Here is a 20,939-nt window from a genome sequence, read left to right as displayed (position 1 = left end):
ATTTTCTGAAGTCACCATTCATTATCAGTAAAGGCCTATGAACATGCCAATATGTATTCTTCCTTATCTACCACTCATAGGAGAAGAGAGCTTCCCATCATTGTCTATGGCTAAACTGGATATTAATTTACATTGAATTTCCCTTTGGTTTGTGCCAAGAGGTAAATGTGAATCTCTAAACTCATACTCACCGACACAATTCTTTCCATTTGCATCAAGCTCATACCCTTCATAACACTGACAGACGTAAGACCCGGGTGTGTTCACACAGATCTGCTCACAGTCATGTTTCTCCACAGCACAAAGGTCCTGAGCTATAAAACATAATTCAATGAATATGAAATTCTTTGACCTATAATGCACGGGTAGACTATAGATCAGAAATAAATTTCAGGAAGCTATGAACAGCTTTTTAGAGATGAGCTCATTTTAACACTGATCATGCCATTGTTCTGTCAAAGTGAAAGTCTTATGTCAGCAGGAACAATCACTCAAAGCTGAGGAGCTCATTCCTTCAGCTGAAGGCAGCAACAATGATGGGCCAATGGTGTCTAGTTGAGTTGCTTAAGTGTTTCTCTAAAAGGTTTGAAGGGCATTCTTCAGTTTTTTCGGGGGGGAAAAAAAGTGTTTATTTGTGTCTTTTTTTTCTTTTTTGCATAACCCTCCCAGATAAACGATGACGAGGTTGTAAAGGGAAAGAAAAGGAAAACGCAACACCAAAAGGCTTGAGGATATTTAATTTCTGAGTTTTTTAATTTTTCAGTTTTGCGCAAAATACCATAGCCAGTTACCCTTCCCAAGCAAAAGACCTCATTAGAAAAATTACTATGACAAATGAGGTCAGTTCAGCATCTGGCCAAATGAAGAACATTGGGCTTTCTTTTCAATAGACTAAAACTTTCTGAGAACCCCGTTTCCCCAGTGAAATCTCTAGAAAGCAGAGTACTTTGTGTTGCTCAGGATCAGGCCCAAAGACTGCTCAACACATAATGACCATTTACAGCTACAAAAAAGGCTTTTGGAACATTTTTGAGGAAACTGGCCAAGCAAATATGAATTTTCTTTTATAGCTGTCTGCTTCATATCAAGTGGCATGATGAACAGCATAAACAGTCATTTAACTCTCTTGTTCCAGTATAAACACCCACAAAGAAGATAAATTTCCAGATTGTTTCAGCTACATTTCCTCTTTTGTACTATTTTGCATATCAATGTAAGATTTGAACATCTCTAGAGAAGAATGGAAGAGATTAAGTTAAACAAACACAGTGTAATGAGTAAATAATAGACATTATCTGACACAACCACTCTTCTCTAGATAAGTTAGACCAGAGTATGTGAAAGGAGCATCCTTTGCATGGATGCAAAACCATGTTAATGAAATAAATGTAAGAATATTTCAAGTTAAACAAAATAACTTTTTTTCCCCTAGTTTTGCTCTGGAAGATAGCTGAGTTGCTTTTATTTTTATTTTTTTTTTTTTTCATGTAGACAGCAACAAATCACAAGTATGACAGATTTTCCTCCTTCAATGCAAGGAAATAATTTTTTTTAGAAATAATGTTATAAGGAAATGTATCAAGGACAAAACTATCCAAAAGAGAAATACACCCTTTTCCAGTCTGAAGCAAAGTTGTCAATTCACTGCTGATTGTAGCCATTTGGTTAAGGGCTTTTAAGAAGTGAATACTGATATGGTGTACTCTCACAACATAAAAATAAAAGGAACAGAAGAATGAAAAAGAGTGTAACTTTAGATACAGAAGAATGAAAAGAGAGTATAGCTTTAGGTACATGCCATTCATCTTTTCTGCACTGTTTAATTTAGAAAGTGTTAAAATATATATGTAAAGAAACTATTTGTTCATGGAAGAGCTGACAAATACATCCAAACCTTTGATAAATACATCTGGTTTATGTTGATCATGTATTGTACTAAAGAGAAACATGACGAAGATTTATTTTACTTAGAGGTGACGTAAGGAACATGTTGTCTCTGTGCACTTGTGGACAAAGAGCAGCCAGTGAAGGTAATTAAAATGGTCACAGACTGGGTTTTTCTACTGTCATGCTTCCGCTTACCTCCAGAAATAAGCTGTCCAGTTTGTTCAGGTTTGGTCCCCTATCCTCATGAATTCTGTTACTTCTCTGGGGAGCCATTAGACATAATGTTCTGACCTTGTTTAGACTGCTACTGTATCATCTCTCCCCTTCACCAATGATTTGCACCACCCTAGCACATTTAAGGCCAGTTTGATGGCTCTCAATATTAGGTTTCCAGTGCTAACTGCTAAAATGTGTTCATAGTCTGGTGATGTAGAAAAAAGTCCATTAGAAGTCGGCTACAAACACATTGAATGACTCATTCTCCTTTAATAATTAGCAAACTGCAATCTAGTATCATCTGATTGATGATCAAAGCAAGTACACAGTCAAGCAAATCATGTGTGACTGGTAAGTGGGGAAAACTAATATAAGACTGAGTCATAGCTAAAAAAAAGTAAAACAATGCAGCAATGGGCTTCAAAAAATAGTAGAGAGGGAACTGTATTGAGGGCTACTGTGCATGGGTAAGTAAGTTGTGTAGTAAGTAAGTTGTGTAGTAAGAAAACTACACAATTCCAAAACTCCCTTGGAAATTAATCTGTAATTTGAAGCAGTGCAGTGCCCAAAAGCTGAACTACTGGCTGATAAAAACTATGGAAATGTAACACAATAAAAAAGAAAAAGACACAATAAAGAAAGAATTTTTCACACTTGTAATTAAAATTTTTTTAGTTGACTCACAAAAAAAATTTCAATTGTCAAAATTGATGTTAGGGGTGAGGATGGGGAAAACGTGTGAGAGGAAATGAAAAAAAAAAGAGACACTTCTAATTTCAAATAACTTCCAGAAAACTGAAAGCAAAATAATTCTTTCTTTAAAATTACTTAAGAAAATTAATAGCATATGGAGGGTTTAAAAGAAAGGTTTAAAGGATACAAACATTTTAAATTAGAAGCATTTTAAGACAAACACAATGAAAAGAATAGGTTAGAGAATATTACTGAAATGTGATTATATAGTTGGAGCCATCATTTCGGATTCTGACCACCTGCCTTCTGAAGAGCAAATATGCAGAAGCAGAAAAAAAAGGCTGCATGAAAAATTGTTCTTGTCACTATTCTTGTCTTGGCTCAGCTGCTGAACCAAATAATAATTAGGAAATACTCCAGATTGGATTTATTTTTTTTGCATCTTCTTGAGGAAACAAAAACATGAATAAAGTGTTACATTTGTTTCATTTAACACAAAACATTCCCCTGTAATTCACACACATGCGTATGACAAATGTCTACATTTGGTGAAGGATGCTAATGAAAAGGACTAGAAAACAGAGATTCCTAAATGCAACTCATCCCATAGTTCAACAGCACAGGAGGTGAACAGCTCAAAAGCAGTTTCCTGCTGTAGCCCGAAGGGTCTCAAGATGCTTCAGTGTAGCTGCGAGAATGCCCAGATCACTCCGGTGTTGACATTCTTTTGTTCAAGTTCCTATTTACTGAGTATCTGACTGCAACCATGTGTCCCACTGCACATGTAACGACTCTAATCCCCAAGCTGCAGAGTCGTCTCAGATACTAACATACTTTCGCTGTTTCAGTGGTCATTAAGTATTTGATATAAAATACAAAACTAAGCAAGGGAGACTAAGAACCCACTAACCCCAAGCTACCTGATTGCTTTATGGCACTCTCCTGAGATGTGGAACATGTGAGTTCAAGCACAAGGATAGGATTGGAGCCTGCATCCCTCACCTTAAATCTAAACTATCTGTTGTGAAGGGTACATCCTATGCTCTCACCAGCTTTTTGAAAAGACATTTTCCAAAATTTTTCTTCTGGCTAAAATCAGTTTGGCAAATTTCACTTGAATCCATGCACTGTCATGGGATAAGAAACTGCACTTTTAGCAAGTATATTTTCCACAAGTAATTAAAAACAGTATTACATAATTTGTTTAAAATTATGGTGGATACAGAAATAAATTTGGCATACCCATCTAATGTAGTCTGCTCTTAATTACTAGAAAGCAAGTTTGGACCAAATGGACAAAAGAAGTATTGCTTACAAAGGTCACAAAGTGAAATACAGTTTGTTATTATAAACTATAAAGTCAATTACTTAAAACTGAAAAAAGTCAACCCATTTAAAGAAGGAAATGAGAGCAGAAGCAAGACTTCTGAAACTATTCTTTGAATGGTTGCAAACCCTTATACTTTAAGCAGCAGTTAGAAAGAGCTTTTCAGAATGGGAAGTTATTTCACAGTTCTCTAGTATGGGGTTTATGGAACCTTTCTGTACTATTTAGTACTGGTTGCTATCTAGACAAGTTACTGAAGTAGTTGTATTCACTTTATGTGAGATGATAAAACCATTCTTTCTTTGTTGAACTTATTACACCAATAGAATTTAAATGCAATTTTATGTAGTCACAGCATACCTCTGCAGAGCTCTGTATAAAAATTACCTGGATATATTTCAGGAAGATAAATGAAGCACTTCATTTACACAAAACAAGAAAAAGAATTACAACTTCACCTTTTCAGACTCTTTCTGATGATTACCATATGATGATTACCATTACCATATACTGAACTCAGTCCCTCTTTATGAACCCAAGAATAAGGGTATGTGATGTTAAGGACTTTTTGGGAGCACGAAAGAGAAAAGTTAAGAAAGATAACATACTGCTGCAAGTCTTCTGGTCAGCATTCAGAATGTATCCTTGTTTACATCTGCATACATAGGAGCCAGGGGTGTTTATGCAGAAGTGATCACAGCGATGCTCAACTGTACTGCACATATGGGGCACTGAAACAAAAAAAGTAAAATGTTATTAACTGCTAGTCTTACTTGTAGTCAAAACTGAAAAAAAAAAGGTGTAGAAAATTTTACTGAAGTAATTTAGAAATTTCAAATTAAGTGATGACAGTAAAGACAAAAATGGAAGCTTAAACCTGTAAGACTGTAAAAAAATCCTTAACAAACAGTACTATGTATTTATTCCTAAAAAAAGTAGGAATTTAAGTATTTTATGAATGGCTGATACTGGTGGCATGTTTTTGGATATGAAATTACATGTGGAATAAACAAAATAAAAATATACAATAGAGTATCTGGAAACACAAATTACTTGGTGATCCCAAGAAGACAATGAAACAAACCTACCACATTCAAATTTAGAAAGTAAGTGGAATTTAAGTACAAACTGTTCTAGAGGACATTCAATTTCTTGAATGAAGAAAATCACCACACAGCACAATACTAAAGAAGAATGATTAGAAAACAACTTGATGAAGAGTCTTGCTTGCTTAGTTATTAATGTTGAGGACCATAAAGTAATACATGATGACACTGAGGTCATGCATCTCAGAGATTCAGTAAGTGGGAGCTGAGCTGCGCTACACTCCAGCGTATAAGTCTTTCTGAGTCTATTTTAAATATTTGTATTTTATGTCTCTCATAGCAAGTAGTAAAATGCAACAAGACTGAGACAGTAAGAAAGAAAAAGAATAGTGGGCCCATTTTGTCAAATTAATTGCTGAACTACTTTTCTCCAGATCAGTATTTGGGAATTAAGAAATCTGAATGTTTTCTTTTCACTGGATCATTGCTTGTATGTAATTTCTATACTATATAGGTGAATTACTTCTCAGAGAACATTGTGTGGAAAATAATATATTTTACTCAACAACAACTAGGGGCTGATGTGCTCCTTATTGTGTTAGGTTGACAAATCTCCAGATTTATGGAATAGATATTAACAGTAATCTTCTAGCAGCCACAACAGAAGCCTGATAAATAACTTAACATGTGGTATGTGTGGTACTTGTGGAAAAAAAAATGTGGTTTTGAGATACACACTATGTATTTGGTCTTTGGAATGGTTTCCAGAGTTATGCATTTATTACTAATATACAAACCACCACAATTCCCAAATCTCTTAATCAGCTTCTTGGATCTCATCGTTTTCAGTCATAATAAAACTTCTCAAGTACTTTTATTTATGTGAATACAGACCTGCTTGGACTTCTTGTCTTTTCATCTTTCTGTCATTCTGAAGATGAAGTTTATGATCTCTGATACTTTCTAAACAGAAGTTTCCTCCTGGCTATATTTCACTAGCTTCCAACATCAGGTACAGTTTGGTATGACCAAGGAAGCACTTCAAATATGACAAATGAAAAATATACTAATTTCAGTAGTTAGAGTCAGAAAATCTTACTGTGTACTAATGCTATAGAATATGAATCTACAGAACATTACTACAAAAACAGTCAGTCTTCCCATATCAAAAGAACATAAGGCTGCAAAACAGAGTACTAAAAATTGAAAAAAAAAAAGGAAAAAGCAGCATTCTATGATAGGCATCCCAATAACTCAGTCCCTTCAGAGAACATGGCTTCACTAAGGGCAAATTGTGCCTGACGAATTTGGTGGCCTTCTACAACAGGGTTACAGCTTTGGTGGACAAGGGAAGAGCAACTGACGTAATCTTCCTGGACTTGTGCAAAGCATTTGACACCATCCCACACAACATCCTTGTCTCTAAATTGGAGACACATGGATTTGATGGATGGACCACTCAGTGGGTAAGGAATTGGCTGGATGCTCACACTCAAAGAGTTGCAGTCAAGGGCTCGATGTCCAAGTGGAGAGCAGTGACGAGTGGCATTCCTCAGGGGTCGGTCGTGGGACCGGCGCTGTTTAACATCTTTGTTAGCAACATGGACAGTGGGATTGAGTGCACCCTCAGCAAGTTTGTTGATGACAATAAGCTGTGTGGTGCAGTCAACACGCTGGAGGGAAGGGATGTGCCATCCAGAGGGACCCTGACAGGCTCAAGAGGTGGGCCTGTGCAAACCTCATGAAGTTCAACAAGGCCAAGTGCAAGGTCCTGCACATGGGTCAGGGCAATCCCAAGCACAAATACAGGCTGGGCAGCAAGTGGGTTGAGATCAGCCCTGCAGAGAAGGACTTGGGGGTATCAGTGAATGGAAAACTGACTATGAGCCAGCAATGTGCACTCGCAGCCCACAAAGCCAACCACATCCTGGGCTGCATCAAGAGCACTGTGGCCAGCAGGTTGTGGGAGGTGATTCTCCCCCTCTACTCTGCTCTTGTGAGCAGACTCCACCTGGAGTACTGTCTCCAGCTCTGGGGCCCCCAGCATCAGACAAACATAGACCTGCTTGAACAGCTCCAGAGGAGGCCACAAAAATGATCAGGGGGCTGGAGCACCTCCCCTATGGGGATAGGCTGAGAGAGTTGGGGTTCTTCAGACTGGAGAAGAGAAGGCTCCAGGGAGGCCTTTATAGTGGCCTTCCAGTACCTAAAGGGGGCCTGCAGGAAAGATGGGGGGGGACTCTTTATCAGGGAGTGTAGCAATAGAATGAAGGGTAACGCTTTTAAACTGAAAAAGGGTAGATTTAGATTAGATATTTGGAAAAAATTCTTTACTGTGAGGGTGGTGAGACACTGGAACAGGTTGCCCGGAGAGGTTGTGGCTGCCCCCTCCCTGGCAGCGTTCAAGCCAGGTTGGACGGGGCTTTGAGCAACCTGGTCTAGTGGAAGGTGTCCCTGCTGATGACAGGGGGACTGGAACTAGATGATCTTTAAGTTCCCGTCCAACCCAAAACCATTCTATGATTTTAATACATTGTTACCATCTGTTACCAATCTTCTGATATACTATCACATAACATCTTTTCCAAAGTGTCTCTGTTGCACCTATTTGAAAGAATCAGTGATACTCTGGTCATCAGTCAGATTTCTGCAGTGAAGGAAGCTGCTGTCTGTATGATTTCTACAACCTTATTTGTTGCAGGAGGAGTTTGGTGGACACAGCCAGGGACTGAAGTAATAGAAAGGGTGATCTCATAGTTAAGGAATTTGAATGTGAGCCTTGTGAATTAGATTTTATCTCTGTCTATGTCACAGGGTCCTTATATGATTTTGGGCAAGCCAATAATATCAGTATCTTCAAGCAAGCATCAACCATTATGCGGTGTGTGTTCAGCTAGAGACACCTGAATCTGGATTTGCTGCAGGTAAAGCCTGTAAAGCCATGACTAGTATGTCATATTAGTGTAAAAACAGTAAATGCCCCAGAAAATCAGACCAGGAATTGCAGAGTCAAATATTTAAAGTTAGTGGGCAGTCTTGACAGTCTTAATCCTGTTTCTGTGTCCGTTCCTTCAACGTAGAATGGGGATTACACCACTATCTACTTTACAGGAGAATAATAAAGACTTTATTTGCTTCTGACTGCTCCATCCCAACTTCCATCTTTCTCACTCTTCTATTCAATCTCCACCTCCTTTCCTGGATTCTGTCCCCATTTCTGTTTCTCCTGATTTTTCAACTATTGTCTCACTCTTCATGCCTCTGATTTCCCAGGATGCTGTTTGCTTGTCTTTTACCTTGCTGACTGGTAATAAAAAAAGGGCCCCTGGGATCCCCTGACTTCAACTGCTGATTCTGACACCCCCAAGTCTTTAGCAGCCACAGACAGCAACTGTAGGGAAAGTCTGGCTTAGCAGAGAATGGAGCACAGCCAGTTTATATGGATTCTTCTGAGAATATAGCTGCTAGGCACTGGGTAATCTCTGCCATCCATGGGCAAACAGTGGTTAATTTGGTTTACTTTTTATTTTCCTTACAGAGCTTCATCACTTGGCCAGGTTTTTCTCTTATCTTCACAGGAACCATAAAGACACATTCCCACAGACATAAGGGCAATCCAGACACAATCCTATCTGCAATTTAGTCCCTTAAATTGAAATCTATATGAATCTAACAGCTTAAATTCTCTGATGCATCTGAGCCTGGGTTTTTAAGTGCATTTTTGGATCTCACCTTCAATTCCTGACACAGCAAATGTTGTGAAGGCATTCCCTGAGAAACGGAGGCAGCAGCAATGCCTGTCACCTCCATACTCCTCCATCTGCAGGAGGGGTGGTTTTATTGAGGATCACATGTATTTGGACTAAAAGTGAGCTATAAAACTCTAATACATTTACTGGACACTGCCTAGTCAGAAAAAAATGAGTAAGTGGTATTTGTACTGGATTTGTTTCTAAAATGCAATTAAAAAAATCCAGTAAAATGAAGTTTTGAAGCATTTACTGTTCATTCCATTTGAACTCTCAATCCATGTTTAGTTTACTCTTTCTTGGTTTTTAAGTGTATCTTACTATGCCAGCTAATAATATGGCAAGGAAGAAACAGGAAAAAATCTATTATCTGATGAATGTCTGTGATGGTGTTTTGTGCTGATGCAGTTCAGCTGGAGTCCTGTTGCTCTTTGAAACAATTTTGGAAAAGACCAAGTAAGGAAAATTCTCCAGACTATCCTGACAATAAGCCTCAGTTCTTTTCTGGCAAAAGCATACCTAGAGATGAGTGAGCATTCAATCCCACCATGCATTCTTTTTCTGGCCTCTGCTGAAAATGCCTCAACTTAATGCCAAATCTGCATGGAGATCTTTCATATTTATCTCAAGAAAAACTAAAAAAGAAAACTATATTAAGTACACAGATTGGAATAAAATTAATCATGTATGCTATGATATTTGTAAAAGGTAATTACTTATCAGGGTATTACAGATAAAAGCAATTTCTCTGTGGTAAATTAATACCTATTAACATATTGTTTAATTTATTGTATGAATGAATAATATCACTGTAATGGCTTTTCCTAACTTTCTGTATTTAAAATGGATGGAATAAAACCACTACCATGTATCTGTGTTTCACTTCCAGTCACAAGGCATTTGCAGAGATATTTGTTTGCAGAGAATTAATATGTAAGCTTTGGAAGAGGAGTACATGAACTCCATAGAATTTTTTAAATAACCAAAACATTGTTTATCCGTTTGCAGTTTCAGCACTAAGCGAGTTCACATTTAAAATCAATAGACAACAACTTATCTAATATTCAAATAGCAGAGGGTTGTAAATTTATTGCTATTACGCAATGAATAAGAAAATCATGATATGTGCATTTGCCTCACTCCTTATGACCACTAGGAATTAGATCACATTTTATGGCACTTTGCAGTAGAGTTAGTTTTTCCCTATATGTATGACTGTTCTGAATGTTGTCTGGCTAGTCTCCCTTTTTTCAGTATATATATTCTGACAGATAAGGTTCCATGTAAAAAACCAATTTTAATGCATTTTTTTTTCTGTGTTTTACTTTCATCTGTGCATTCAAGTCTATAGATAAAAACCTTACCACAAAGTTTAGTCTGGAAGGCAGAGGTCAGTGTTTCAATCTGACTGAAATTAGCAACCAGAAACACATGCTCTTCATGCGGTTCACTCCCAATGGACTTCAGTGTGTTCATATCTACTCTTCCCACTCCAATGGCAAAAATCAGGATTCCCGAGTTACGTGCTTTAGTGGCAATCTCTGCCACTGGATCCTGAGGTCTCCCATCCGTGACTATCATGATAATTCGGGGCACATTCTGCTTCAGAGGTCGGGCTCCTTCTGACTCTGAAAATGCGATGTTCACTGCATACTGAATAGCCAGTCCAGTCATGGTGCCAGTTGCCAGGTGCATCATCCTCTTCACTGCTCTTTCGATGTCCTGCTTCCTCCTGAATGTCTTCAGCGAAAACTCGTGTTTGACTGTGCTGCCATACTGAATCAGACCTACGCGGGTAGCATCAGGACTGATGTCCAGAAACTGCAAGATAGTTAAAATGAACTCCTTCACTTTTTCAAAGTCATAAGGACTTACGCTGCGAGAGCTGTCAATGATGAAGACAAGGTCCAGACGTTTGTTGTTGCAAGTATTTTCTGGAAAGCAAAATGCAAACAGAAGTATTTTACAAAAATTTCAACATGCAAATCAGTTCAGGTTGACCTGATGTCTCAAACATGCTGTCTAAACAAACACCCTGACAAGTGCTGGGAAAATACAGGAAAAATAACAAATGCCAGAACAAAGACTATTTAGGCAATATAAATTCAGCCTCCAGTAAATAACAAAAGCTGCCTGTTACGTGATTGGTGTATATATATATATATTTTTTTTTTTTTGTGAGATCGGTACCCAGAATGGCTAACAGCAGTGGAATGGGTAGACACTTGTGCCACACCCTGTTCTGCCATTGTTGTTGAGATTTTGACCTCATATCCCATGCAGGATGGAAACCCCCTCTGAATTACGCAGTTACTATTTGAGTGGGCTGCACTGTGATGCTTCTTGTGGTAGTGTCCTAGAATTTAGAAATCTAACACTCCGAAGAGGCAGGGTGGTATCAGTCCTCCATTACAAACAGGGAAAACAGAATACAAAGAAATTCAGGTCAAAAACATCTGTTAATTGCAGTGACCGATACAGAATCACAGAATCATCTAGGTTGGAAAGGACCTTGAAGATCATCTAGTCCAACAGTACAAGATGTGAAGGGACTGATTTTTCAGGAAACTTGGCATTAAGCAGCACTTTGCACGTACAAAGTACAGCTCTCAGTGACGTCAGCTGCAGCTGTAAGTGTTCAGCACTTTTGCAAATCAAACCCTATCATTTCAAACACATAATTAATGGCCATCTGGGAAAAGTATTGTCTATTGGACTAGCTCAGCAACACACAGAAGTTCTGTGGCTGCATCAGAGAGAAAATCCTATTATCTACAGTGGCACTCAACTTGGCCAAAAGACCACTCATACACTTCCTGAAATTTTCTATTTCAGCCATCATCAGTCTTTGTTTCCAAAAGCCACTGAAGCAGAAATACCAAAGGGTATGTCTATATCTGACAATTGCACAGGCGGGCAGGCCAAGCTAGCCTGGGTAACAGCAGAAGTGAAGGCTGGCTGCCTTCTGGTCATGCTACAAGCTTTCTGGGACCCTGGGTATATCCTCTGGCATCAACATCCTTCTTTTTTGAAAGGATATAAGCCATATGCATGAAGTCATGATGAGAATGGGTAGGGACTGACCATTCACAGAAAGTCAGCACATGGCAGGCTTAAGGCAAGCAGAGGGAGGTGAGCCAGCAGAAGGTAGCATATGGCAAAAGATTAAAAGGACTTTAAAGGGCTTAATGGGATGCTGATGAAGAGAAATCAACTGAGGTTTAATATTTACATTAAAGACCTCCCCAGATTAGGAAATCCCTTAGCCACAAAAGCATGGCAGTTGGGGGAATACCTGCAGGTAGTATTGTCTTGTCCTTAAACTTTTTCATATCATCCACTTTTCACTGCTGTCAGGGACATTGAGTTAGATAGACCTATGGCTTCAATCAGTGTGTCTGCTTGTGTTCTTAAATTCCTGTGGCTATGAATAAACCTGTGAAGTAGCTAGTTGCCTGTTCGTCTGCCTGGCTTGAAAGATTAAAGGTGGCAAGAATACTCAACAAACTGCAGTGGCATCCTCATCTTACTAAGCTGAAATATCCGTAATCAGTGAGCTCCCTTATTGCCCAGCCGAATTCAGTTCCCAGTGCACTTTCATCCATCTTGTGCACTGAATGAGGCAAATGCTCCATGGAAAAGTAGTATTTGACTATATAGTTAAAGGTCATGTCATACTGCACAAGTACAAGTGGGCCAATCAAAGACTCAACTGGAAGAACATCTGTCTGTAGACAAGCCTTTACATGAGTTCACTTGTGACTGCTGATGAATGCTAATCATGTACTTCTGCCAAGGCAAGGGGTGAGAAAGATGCCTGTTTTCACTTGTTAACTCAGAGGCCTCTTTCATAGATTACCAAGAACATTTGTGGGCATAGAATAAAAATGCTCTTTGATGACAATAAAAATGACTACTTGGATTTATTCATGTGCAGTCTACAGTATGGCTTTATTCATAAGCGTAGGAATATGCTCGGGTTGCTTATTCTTTCAAAATCAGAGAATGTTGAATGCAAGCCAAATTGAGCAGAAACAAAATTCCCAATCTAATGGGATACAGATATCCTGGCATATTAACTATTTTCCATCTTATTATCTTAGTGGCATATCTAATTATTATCTATTTTTACTAATATAATATTAAATATTCCAGCACAGTTGTAATACCAAGACAACTCTCAGATACGATTTATGGGAGGAGAGCAAGGGGAAAGAAAGATAATTACAGAAAAAAGCTACAAATATGTGTTTGTACATGAGGGGAAGGTCAGAGAAGGGAGAAGAGTAAAATTCCCTTAAAACAAGTCAAAGCTAGAACCATGGTGTTGAATCTTTTTAATTTGAATGTAAAGATTTGAATCCCAGTCTGAAGAGACTGTATTTTGAAGTCAGGTATGAATCTTGGTGGGAAAAAACCTCAACAGCATTAGTGGATAGTACTACCAGAAACACACCCCATTGTGCTAAATTACTTAAGAAAAATTTCAGTCTGAATGTAATACAGTATATTTCAAAACTACTTTCACTAGCAAAATTCTATCTATAGAAATTCAAAACATTTCCAAATTAAAATGTATTTAAGATCTTTGTCTTCTGATGTGGTGGGAATTTTTAACAACCTTGTAATTATTAAAGTTGATTTAGCTGAGATGGGTTCCATGAAAATTAAACTGTAACTCTTTTAGTAAGCAAAACTCCAGCTGGGTGGTATTTTGAGGAGTGGCAATCAGTAATGACTAACTCTCAGTGACACCTTTTTAGCAGTTGCATGCTTCTGCACTTGCCCTGTAAATTATAACCTCTTCCTCTTACCAGCTCTTATTTTAAATAGGGACCTTTCTCACAACTTTGGCAAATATCCTTGTACCCAAAAGTAATCCCCTTCCACTCTTCTTATGAAAAGTGACATACTCATTGAAAAGAGCTACTCATCCATAAACCTGCTTCTAAGTCAGCAGAGGTTTTGTATTGCCAACACAAAAGTTAAAAAAACCCTCAGTGTGAGTTGTATTATCCAAAGGCAAGACAAGGACAGACAGGCAAGGGAAGGAAGGGTCAAGTCAATAGTAAATATGTTCTCCTCCTCCACTCAATATCCAGTTTGTCTGTAAATGGCAGTTACAGTGATACCACCTTTGCAAAATTAACAATGCAACAAAATTTCAATTCTACTTAGAAGAATCCAGCTGGGATCTAATTACTGAGGCATACGTAAAACAAAGCTTAAAAGAATATTTCACATTGAGCATCTTAATTTCCTCTAAAGCTGAAAATTCTATTAAATTATTTTCTCTGATCTCTGTTGGTTTCCTTCTACTCCTTTCTCAAAGCAAACTATGCTCAGGCCTGAACGCCTACTTCGGCTTTGATGAAGCTCACGCTGCTTCGACTTTGCTTACTCACCCAGGGTCTCTGTCTGAGAGTGTGTTTGTACCCTCTCATCTTATTTCTAACTAATGCTATATTGCCTTAATATAACTAAAGCATCACCAAGGAGTTCTCCTGAACTTTGGAATTGTCTCTTCTAGGCTGTTAAATCATTAGAACAGTTCCTGGTATTGTTTGTCCTAGGACAATTAACATTTTCTCAAACAATCCTCAGGCATGATATGGGAAGTAGTATGAGCCAGGGATCCATCCTAATAAGCAATGTGGATGCAGCCACACTGTAAGCTCAGGGTATTTAGTAGTACAGAAGCAGGCTGTTTTATACCACTGGTCTCAGTGCCAGAGAGCAGTCTAAGATACAGGCTAAGCTCAGAGGCCAAGCTGGCCTGGATCCACAGTATTAAACTCACCTTCCCGCTAAAATAGAGTGGCTGTATGCAAGCTGCCTACTGGGAATAATTCCTGTCCCCCTGTAGCCTCTGAACCATGCACTGGGATTGCTTGGGGAATGCTAACCACTGTGGGCCAGAGACAGCTCCAGCAATTTAACAGCAACAATAATGGTGGAGTCCCAACGCCTAAAAATGTCCCCTGGCACTGTTTAATTTCCTCAAACATTTCCATTTTGGGATATTCAAACTGAACACATTCAAAGGACCCAATGATGATTTTTCAAAAGTTTTTGCAAGCCAACTCCCTTGAAAAACTTGATTGTTTAAAGATGGGTTATTTATTTTCTATTGTTGTCCTACATCTTTAGGACTCCTTAATACTTCTTTTTTTTAATCTGAATATTACTTATTTGGTTATGTAGGTCTTTATCCTAATACATGAGAATGGATAAATGTTAAAGAAGGCTACTGATGTATGCAAAGCAAAAGGCCCAATTTGGTAAATACTACAGCAAAGTTAAAACACTGAAAAAGTGATCTATAACAACTAAATATTAGTTCCATGAAGATGTTTGTTATAGAGTAAGACAATTCAAGCAAAAAGGAAGGATGAGATCAGTTAAGAATAAATGAGAGCATAGAAAAATTATTGCCTGAGCAGGCAATGCATTAATAGCAATTTTAAGACTCAATATATTGTGTTTCTTAGCTCACTCCACAGTCATGTATATACAAAAAATTACATGTCCCGGACTGCCAGCAATAACACCGGGTTTATTTTTAGATTTTATCTTTGAGTGACAGAACAAAAGTCTCCACTCAGAATTAAGTAAAAGAGGAGAAAACTGTTCTCCCAGCACAATATAAAATTTCTCTTTCTTCTTTGACATTTTATTATTTCATTTTTCTTCTAGCCCTCAACCTTACTTGCCTCTCTTTTCTTTACAACTTCCTTCTTTATAAATCTTGGTATAACTCCTACCAAATTTGTTTCAAAATGTATGAACTTGCTGGGTGTCAAATATTTGTTCTTGAAGTCCAGAATTCTGGTTTTCCTTAGCTAAATATACAGACAGAAAGATTGGGTTTGACAGGTCCTCAGATATTTCCAAAAGATTTCTTAGTTCATCAAGAAGGTTTAATCCTCTTGCTGCACAATCATACAAGTAAAGAATACTTAAATTTGCAATTCATCCATAAATATACCAAAAGCAAAATGCTTGGATGGGAAAAAAGGCGTATCTGTGAATTACCTACATACACCGTCTGGGAAACTGCAGCAGCTTCTTTTGCAAAGATCAAGCACGAAGTACATGGCAGTTAATGTAACATTGTTCCTGTTTGGAAAACACATTTTGTGGTTGTTGCCAAGAGTAAATGAAGAATAACGGTAATTCCAAGCACTTCTTGGCTCTAGTGAGACATTTTGTGCAAGTTAGCTTCCACTCCTTTTTTTTTTTTTTTTTGCCATTTTAATTGAGAGAAAGGCAAAGGGTGTTATGGCGCATTTAAGATATAATCATAGCTAGCTCCTGAAGTAAATGTTAGAAACTGCTCAGTACCCTTTTCCTGGCACACATACATGCTGCACTTGGTTCTGCAGGTGACTCCACCTCTTGCCAGCTCTGTAACAGACCCTGAGTCTAAGACCTGCCCCTGTGCTCCCTGGGCCCATCCTTGCTCAGCCTTTCCCCAAATTCACAGGCCTCTGGCCCTAACCCAAAGATTCATTATGAGTTTGGCAGCTCACTGATTCCTCCTTACAAATTTCTTCATCTGGGAACAATCTCTAAATGCAACACAGCCTCCAGACATTTTTTATTGCCTCTTACAAAATCTTTTCTGAACTTCCAAAATTTCTGGGAGAACTGTACAGCAGGAGGCTCTTGTCCACAGATTTCCATTTCCTTCTACATGCAAATGCTTCATTATCAGTCACTGCAGGAGGGTCCATTACCTTGCTCTCATTTCACCTCACTATTTCTATTCCTTCTATGTCATCCTTTCCAACATGTCATTATTAATATAAAGTCTTCTTAATTCCAGAGTCCCAAAACTGACTCCTAGTATTTCTCCATTTCTTTACTGAGACTGAGGCTGTCTCTGGCATGAGGCCAAAGTATGGTGTAGGGATACTCTCAAGTTTCTTAGTTCTTTTTGCATGTTTCAGCTGTTCTGAGATGGAAAATGTTGGGTTTCCTGACAGGAGGAAAACCTGCTTTTATGGTCAGGAGGACCAGGGAGTGGATTGCTTTCCCTTGCAGGCACGGGAACACCCGGACAGAGGGATGAAGATGCCAGTCCCAGCAGCATCAACACCTACCCACCACTTCCTAACAGAAACAAATGTTACATGCTCTCAGCTGAGCATAGCTCACACCCATGAGAGAGAAGGAATTAACTTGCTGATTGAGCCATGATGGAGAAACCTTGTAGTACACACAGTTAATGGTACTTGGAATCCAGTTCCCACAGACAGTCTGGAAGCATTTACTGTGCCTGTGACTCTGTCTTTTCCTGCATGCATCTGTAAAACAAGAAATCACAACCAAAACAAAAAAAAGGTGATTGTATGGGAGAAGGTGATCTTCATACCTTTCTCCTTGAAGATCTGAAATTCCTATTCTTGCCTGAGCTACTTGGGGCACTGTTGAAAGGACACATAAATTACTAGAGAAGGAACAGATAGAGAAAGTAAGTAACTGTTGGTAGCTGCGTAGAAAATTCAGTGAAACAATGTGACCTTACTGAGTTTGTGTTGTTCTGCTTTCAGTACATTAGCTTAATGTTTTAAAAGCTCCTATCCATACTTTTTTTTTAAAGTTGCCCATGTCTTTGTTTACAGGGAAATCTGTTAGCAACCTCAACATTACTCATTGATCAGCTGACCTGAACCACATATTTCTATTCATTGGTAACAGTCTAAGTATTAGACACTTCTCCAGAATAGTTCCAGAAACAGTACCATGGGATAGCGCCGTACACCATATCCCCCCTGCCCCCCACAGTATGTGGGACATCATGCCCACTGGCAAACCATTAGCTCTACCACTTCAGCAGCACTTGAATAAGTAGAAGGTGTCTTCCAGCTTCCAAAGCAATTTAAAGGCATGTTGACTTCATTCACAATAGTGATTACCCACTCATGCCTATAAAATGAGATGTTCCTTAAGTTATGCAAATGCTGTTTCCAGGATTTTCAAGTTAATTTTGCACATATGTGCTTTATTAATTATTAAGCTAAAGTACTCACAATTAAGCAAAACACACCACACTTTTGAACATTCAGTGTTCTTTCTTTTGGCATGATCTTCCTTCAAGACAAAATACACAGAGGAGGCTTTGAGCTCTTCTAGAATATACACATAAAACCAGTTTGCAATTTTAATCAGTGAGTTATTGTCAAGGCAAACTCTTTTTCAAACAGAAATGGTATTTCACAGTAATTTGTGAGGGTAGTAACAAACAATTTCAGAAATACAAAGAGCATTTGCCATTTAGTACGTGACTCAGTTTTACTGTAGAAGCAGATATTCTTTCCTCCTTGTGGAAAACTTACAAATCACTTTAAAAAAAAAAAAAAAAAAAAGGAAAAGGAGAAGGAAAAAGGGAAAAACAAAAAAGAAAAGAGAGGAGAAAAGATAAAAGAATAAGAAAGCAAAACAAAGAAAAGAGAGAAGAGAGGAAGGAGGAAGAAGGGAAAAGAAAAGGCTTTGTTAGAGGAAATACACATTAAAGAAATACAAGAAAATTTCTTGTGCTCATAGAAATAGAATTACAACCCGTATAACATTAATTACTGAATTGCCCTTTAAGCAGCTTAAAAGCGAATGCTATTTTGATACATGACTTGAAAATTAATAATGAATACTAAATATGACAGTTGGCAAGCATAGTGTTGTTATGTGGTTAAAAATTGCTAACACAGACCAAAATCCCAACTTTCTGATCTCCATCATAATTGACTGCAGATGAGCATACTCAGAATAGGACACAAATCCCTGGGGTCTGTCATGGTCCCAGCTAGCCCTCATGGCTCATTAGTTAGGCCTGCTTAAGGGTAACAGCTTCTGCAGGGAACAACTGGCTGGGCAGGGATACGATCACTGTCCAGATCTCACCTTCTCAGACTCCAGGACCCCTGTTAGGGGCTGGGGAGGCACAACCTCAGCACAAGCCAGGCTACCAAGCCTCAGAGCCACAGAGGAGGGTCTCCCACTGAGAACAAAACCCAGAAACCTGAAAGTGTGGGGTGGTCTGAGCAAGTGCAACCTTCCTGCTATTGTTTTAGACCCCAGCTGGGTAGATAATGGACCACAGCTATTGCAGGGGAGATTAAGATGAAAGCTGAAGTTTCAAGACTTGGCATAAAGTCCAGAGGAAACCTCTCAGCTATTGAGACAATCACTACTGGGAAGCAAAGCATGCAATTACTAATATTGCCTCAAGGCACAATGATTGTAAGATGTACCTACACACATCAGAAGGAAGAAACAGGTGATTTAACAGACTGTAAATGTTTTGCTTTCTCTCTTTCCAAATACAACACATCTCTATTTATATGGCAAATTTATGTTTTGATTAGAGAGAGTCTAAACTGATACATATTTGATGATCTTGTATCCTTATAAAAGTTTGGTTAGGATTTTGCTTATATTTTAACTAAATATGTGATAATTCAAAAGATAATTTGCAACCCCTTCCTACCCTTATCTACTGCTTGGAATAGTTTTGATTTCCCAAATACTATACCAGCACAATATGTCAAACACATGATGTAGTTATGACACAATTCTGACTTCAATTGCAATGCAGACTTCAGTTACAATGAGTTACTTAACATGTCTGAGGACAAAAAAACTTGGCAGAGTTGCCCCTATGTGAAGAAATAACACATACACACATACGCTACATATTCTACTCTGCACTTGTGAGACCCCACCTGGAGTACTGTGTCCAGCTCTGGGGCTCCCAGCATCAGACAGACATAGACCTGCTTGAACAGCTCCAGAGGAGGCCACAAAAATGATCAGGGGGCTGGAGCACCTCCCCTATGGGGACAGGCTGAGAGTTGGGGTTGTTCAGCCTAGAGAAGAGAAGGCTCCGGGGGGACCTTATAGTGGCCTTCAGGAAAGATGGGGAGGGACTTTTTACAAGGGCATGTAGTAATATAATGAGGGGTAATGGCTTTAAACTGAAAAAGGATAGATTTAGATTAGATATTATGAAAAAATTCTTTACTGTGAGGGTGGTGAGACACTGGACCAAGTTGCCTAGAGAATCTGTGGCTGCCCCCTCCCTGGAAGTGTTCAAGGCCAGGTTGGACAGGGCTTTGAGCAACCTGGTCTAGTGGAAGGTGTCCCTGCCCATGGCAGGGGGGTTGGAACTAGTTGATATTTAAGATACCTTCCAACTCAAACTGTTCTATGATTCTATGAAGATTCTATACTGAGGCTGTGAATGAGTTTCTTACAGCAGTTATCATCCCATGTTGGCTCAGCAGTCCACATTAGCAGGATTTAGAGATCTCTGGCCAGCTTTGAGTGTATACATGTACAATGACTTCAACCAAAACTAAACAGAAATCTTATCTGCACTCCACAGAAGCATCATGGACCAGACTCACTTTTGTCACATATTTTCCTCTCTGATTTGCAGCTAAAATTTAACCCAGAATGGTTAACCTGATAATGTCCTTGAGCCCTAAAGTTACATACACACAAGTTTAAGAACTGGGTTGGATATAAGAATGTTTGGAATAATTTTAACTGACTTTATTGAGTGATTCATAAATTTAGTGAGCACTCTGTGTATTTCACATTACTTCCCTTCATATTATTAGTGGAATCATATATATACAACCAAGAGATAAATCATTACATATTTTGTTGCAAAATATAATCTAACACAGACAGGGACATTTGCATTTAGCAGCAGTTTCTACTGAACAGGAGCCAAGTACATTTCCTTCTTGGCCTCCTTTCCCCTCTCTGTTTCAATTTGTGCAGTATCAGTTAATCTCCTGTAGTTTCTTTCTTCTGGTATCATGTAGTACCTAAAGGAATGCCCCTCAAATTAGCTTTTCTCCTCACATAGTTATTTTCAAAAACTGGTAGGTGCATGTTTTATATTCCTAATGAACAGAAGGAATGTTATTGCTTAGAATATTATTCTACAGCTTATTCAATTATTCCCATGCATCCACTTCCAGAACTCTGCAAAGAAATATGCCCATGTGA

The 20,939-nt window shown here is 38.5% G+C and overlaps 1 protein-coding gene across 1 annotated transcript in view; it reads right to left on the bottom strand.

Moving 5' to 3' along the window:
* MATN2 (matrilin 2) overlaps positions 1-20,939 on the bottom strand; it is a 76,528-nt gene that overhangs the window by 42,083 nt on the left and 13,506 nt on the right. The window contains exons 3-5 of the mRNA XM_074885096.1: positions 10,283-10,852; positions 4,732-4,854; positions 192-314 (exon numbers count right to left, since the gene is read on the bottom strand). Of these exons, the coding sequence (XP_074741197.1) occupies positions 192-314; positions 4,732-4,854; positions 10,283-10,852 (816 nt within the window). The remainder of the gene's footprint in view (positions 1-191; positions 315-4,731; positions 4,855-10,282; positions 10,853-20,939) is intronic.

The sequence above is a fragment of the Strix uralensis genome, chromosome 1, assembly GCF_047716275.1.
Source record: "Strix uralensis isolate ZFMK-TIS-50842 chromosome 1, bStrUra1, whole genome shotgun sequence".
In the NCBI taxonomy this organism is placed as follows: Eukaryota; Metazoa; Chordata; class Aves; order Strigiformes; family Strigidae; genus Strix; species Strix uralensis.
The sequence above is the reverse complement of the archived record's forward strand: the minus strand, read 5'-3'. Positions and strand labels throughout refer to the sequence as shown.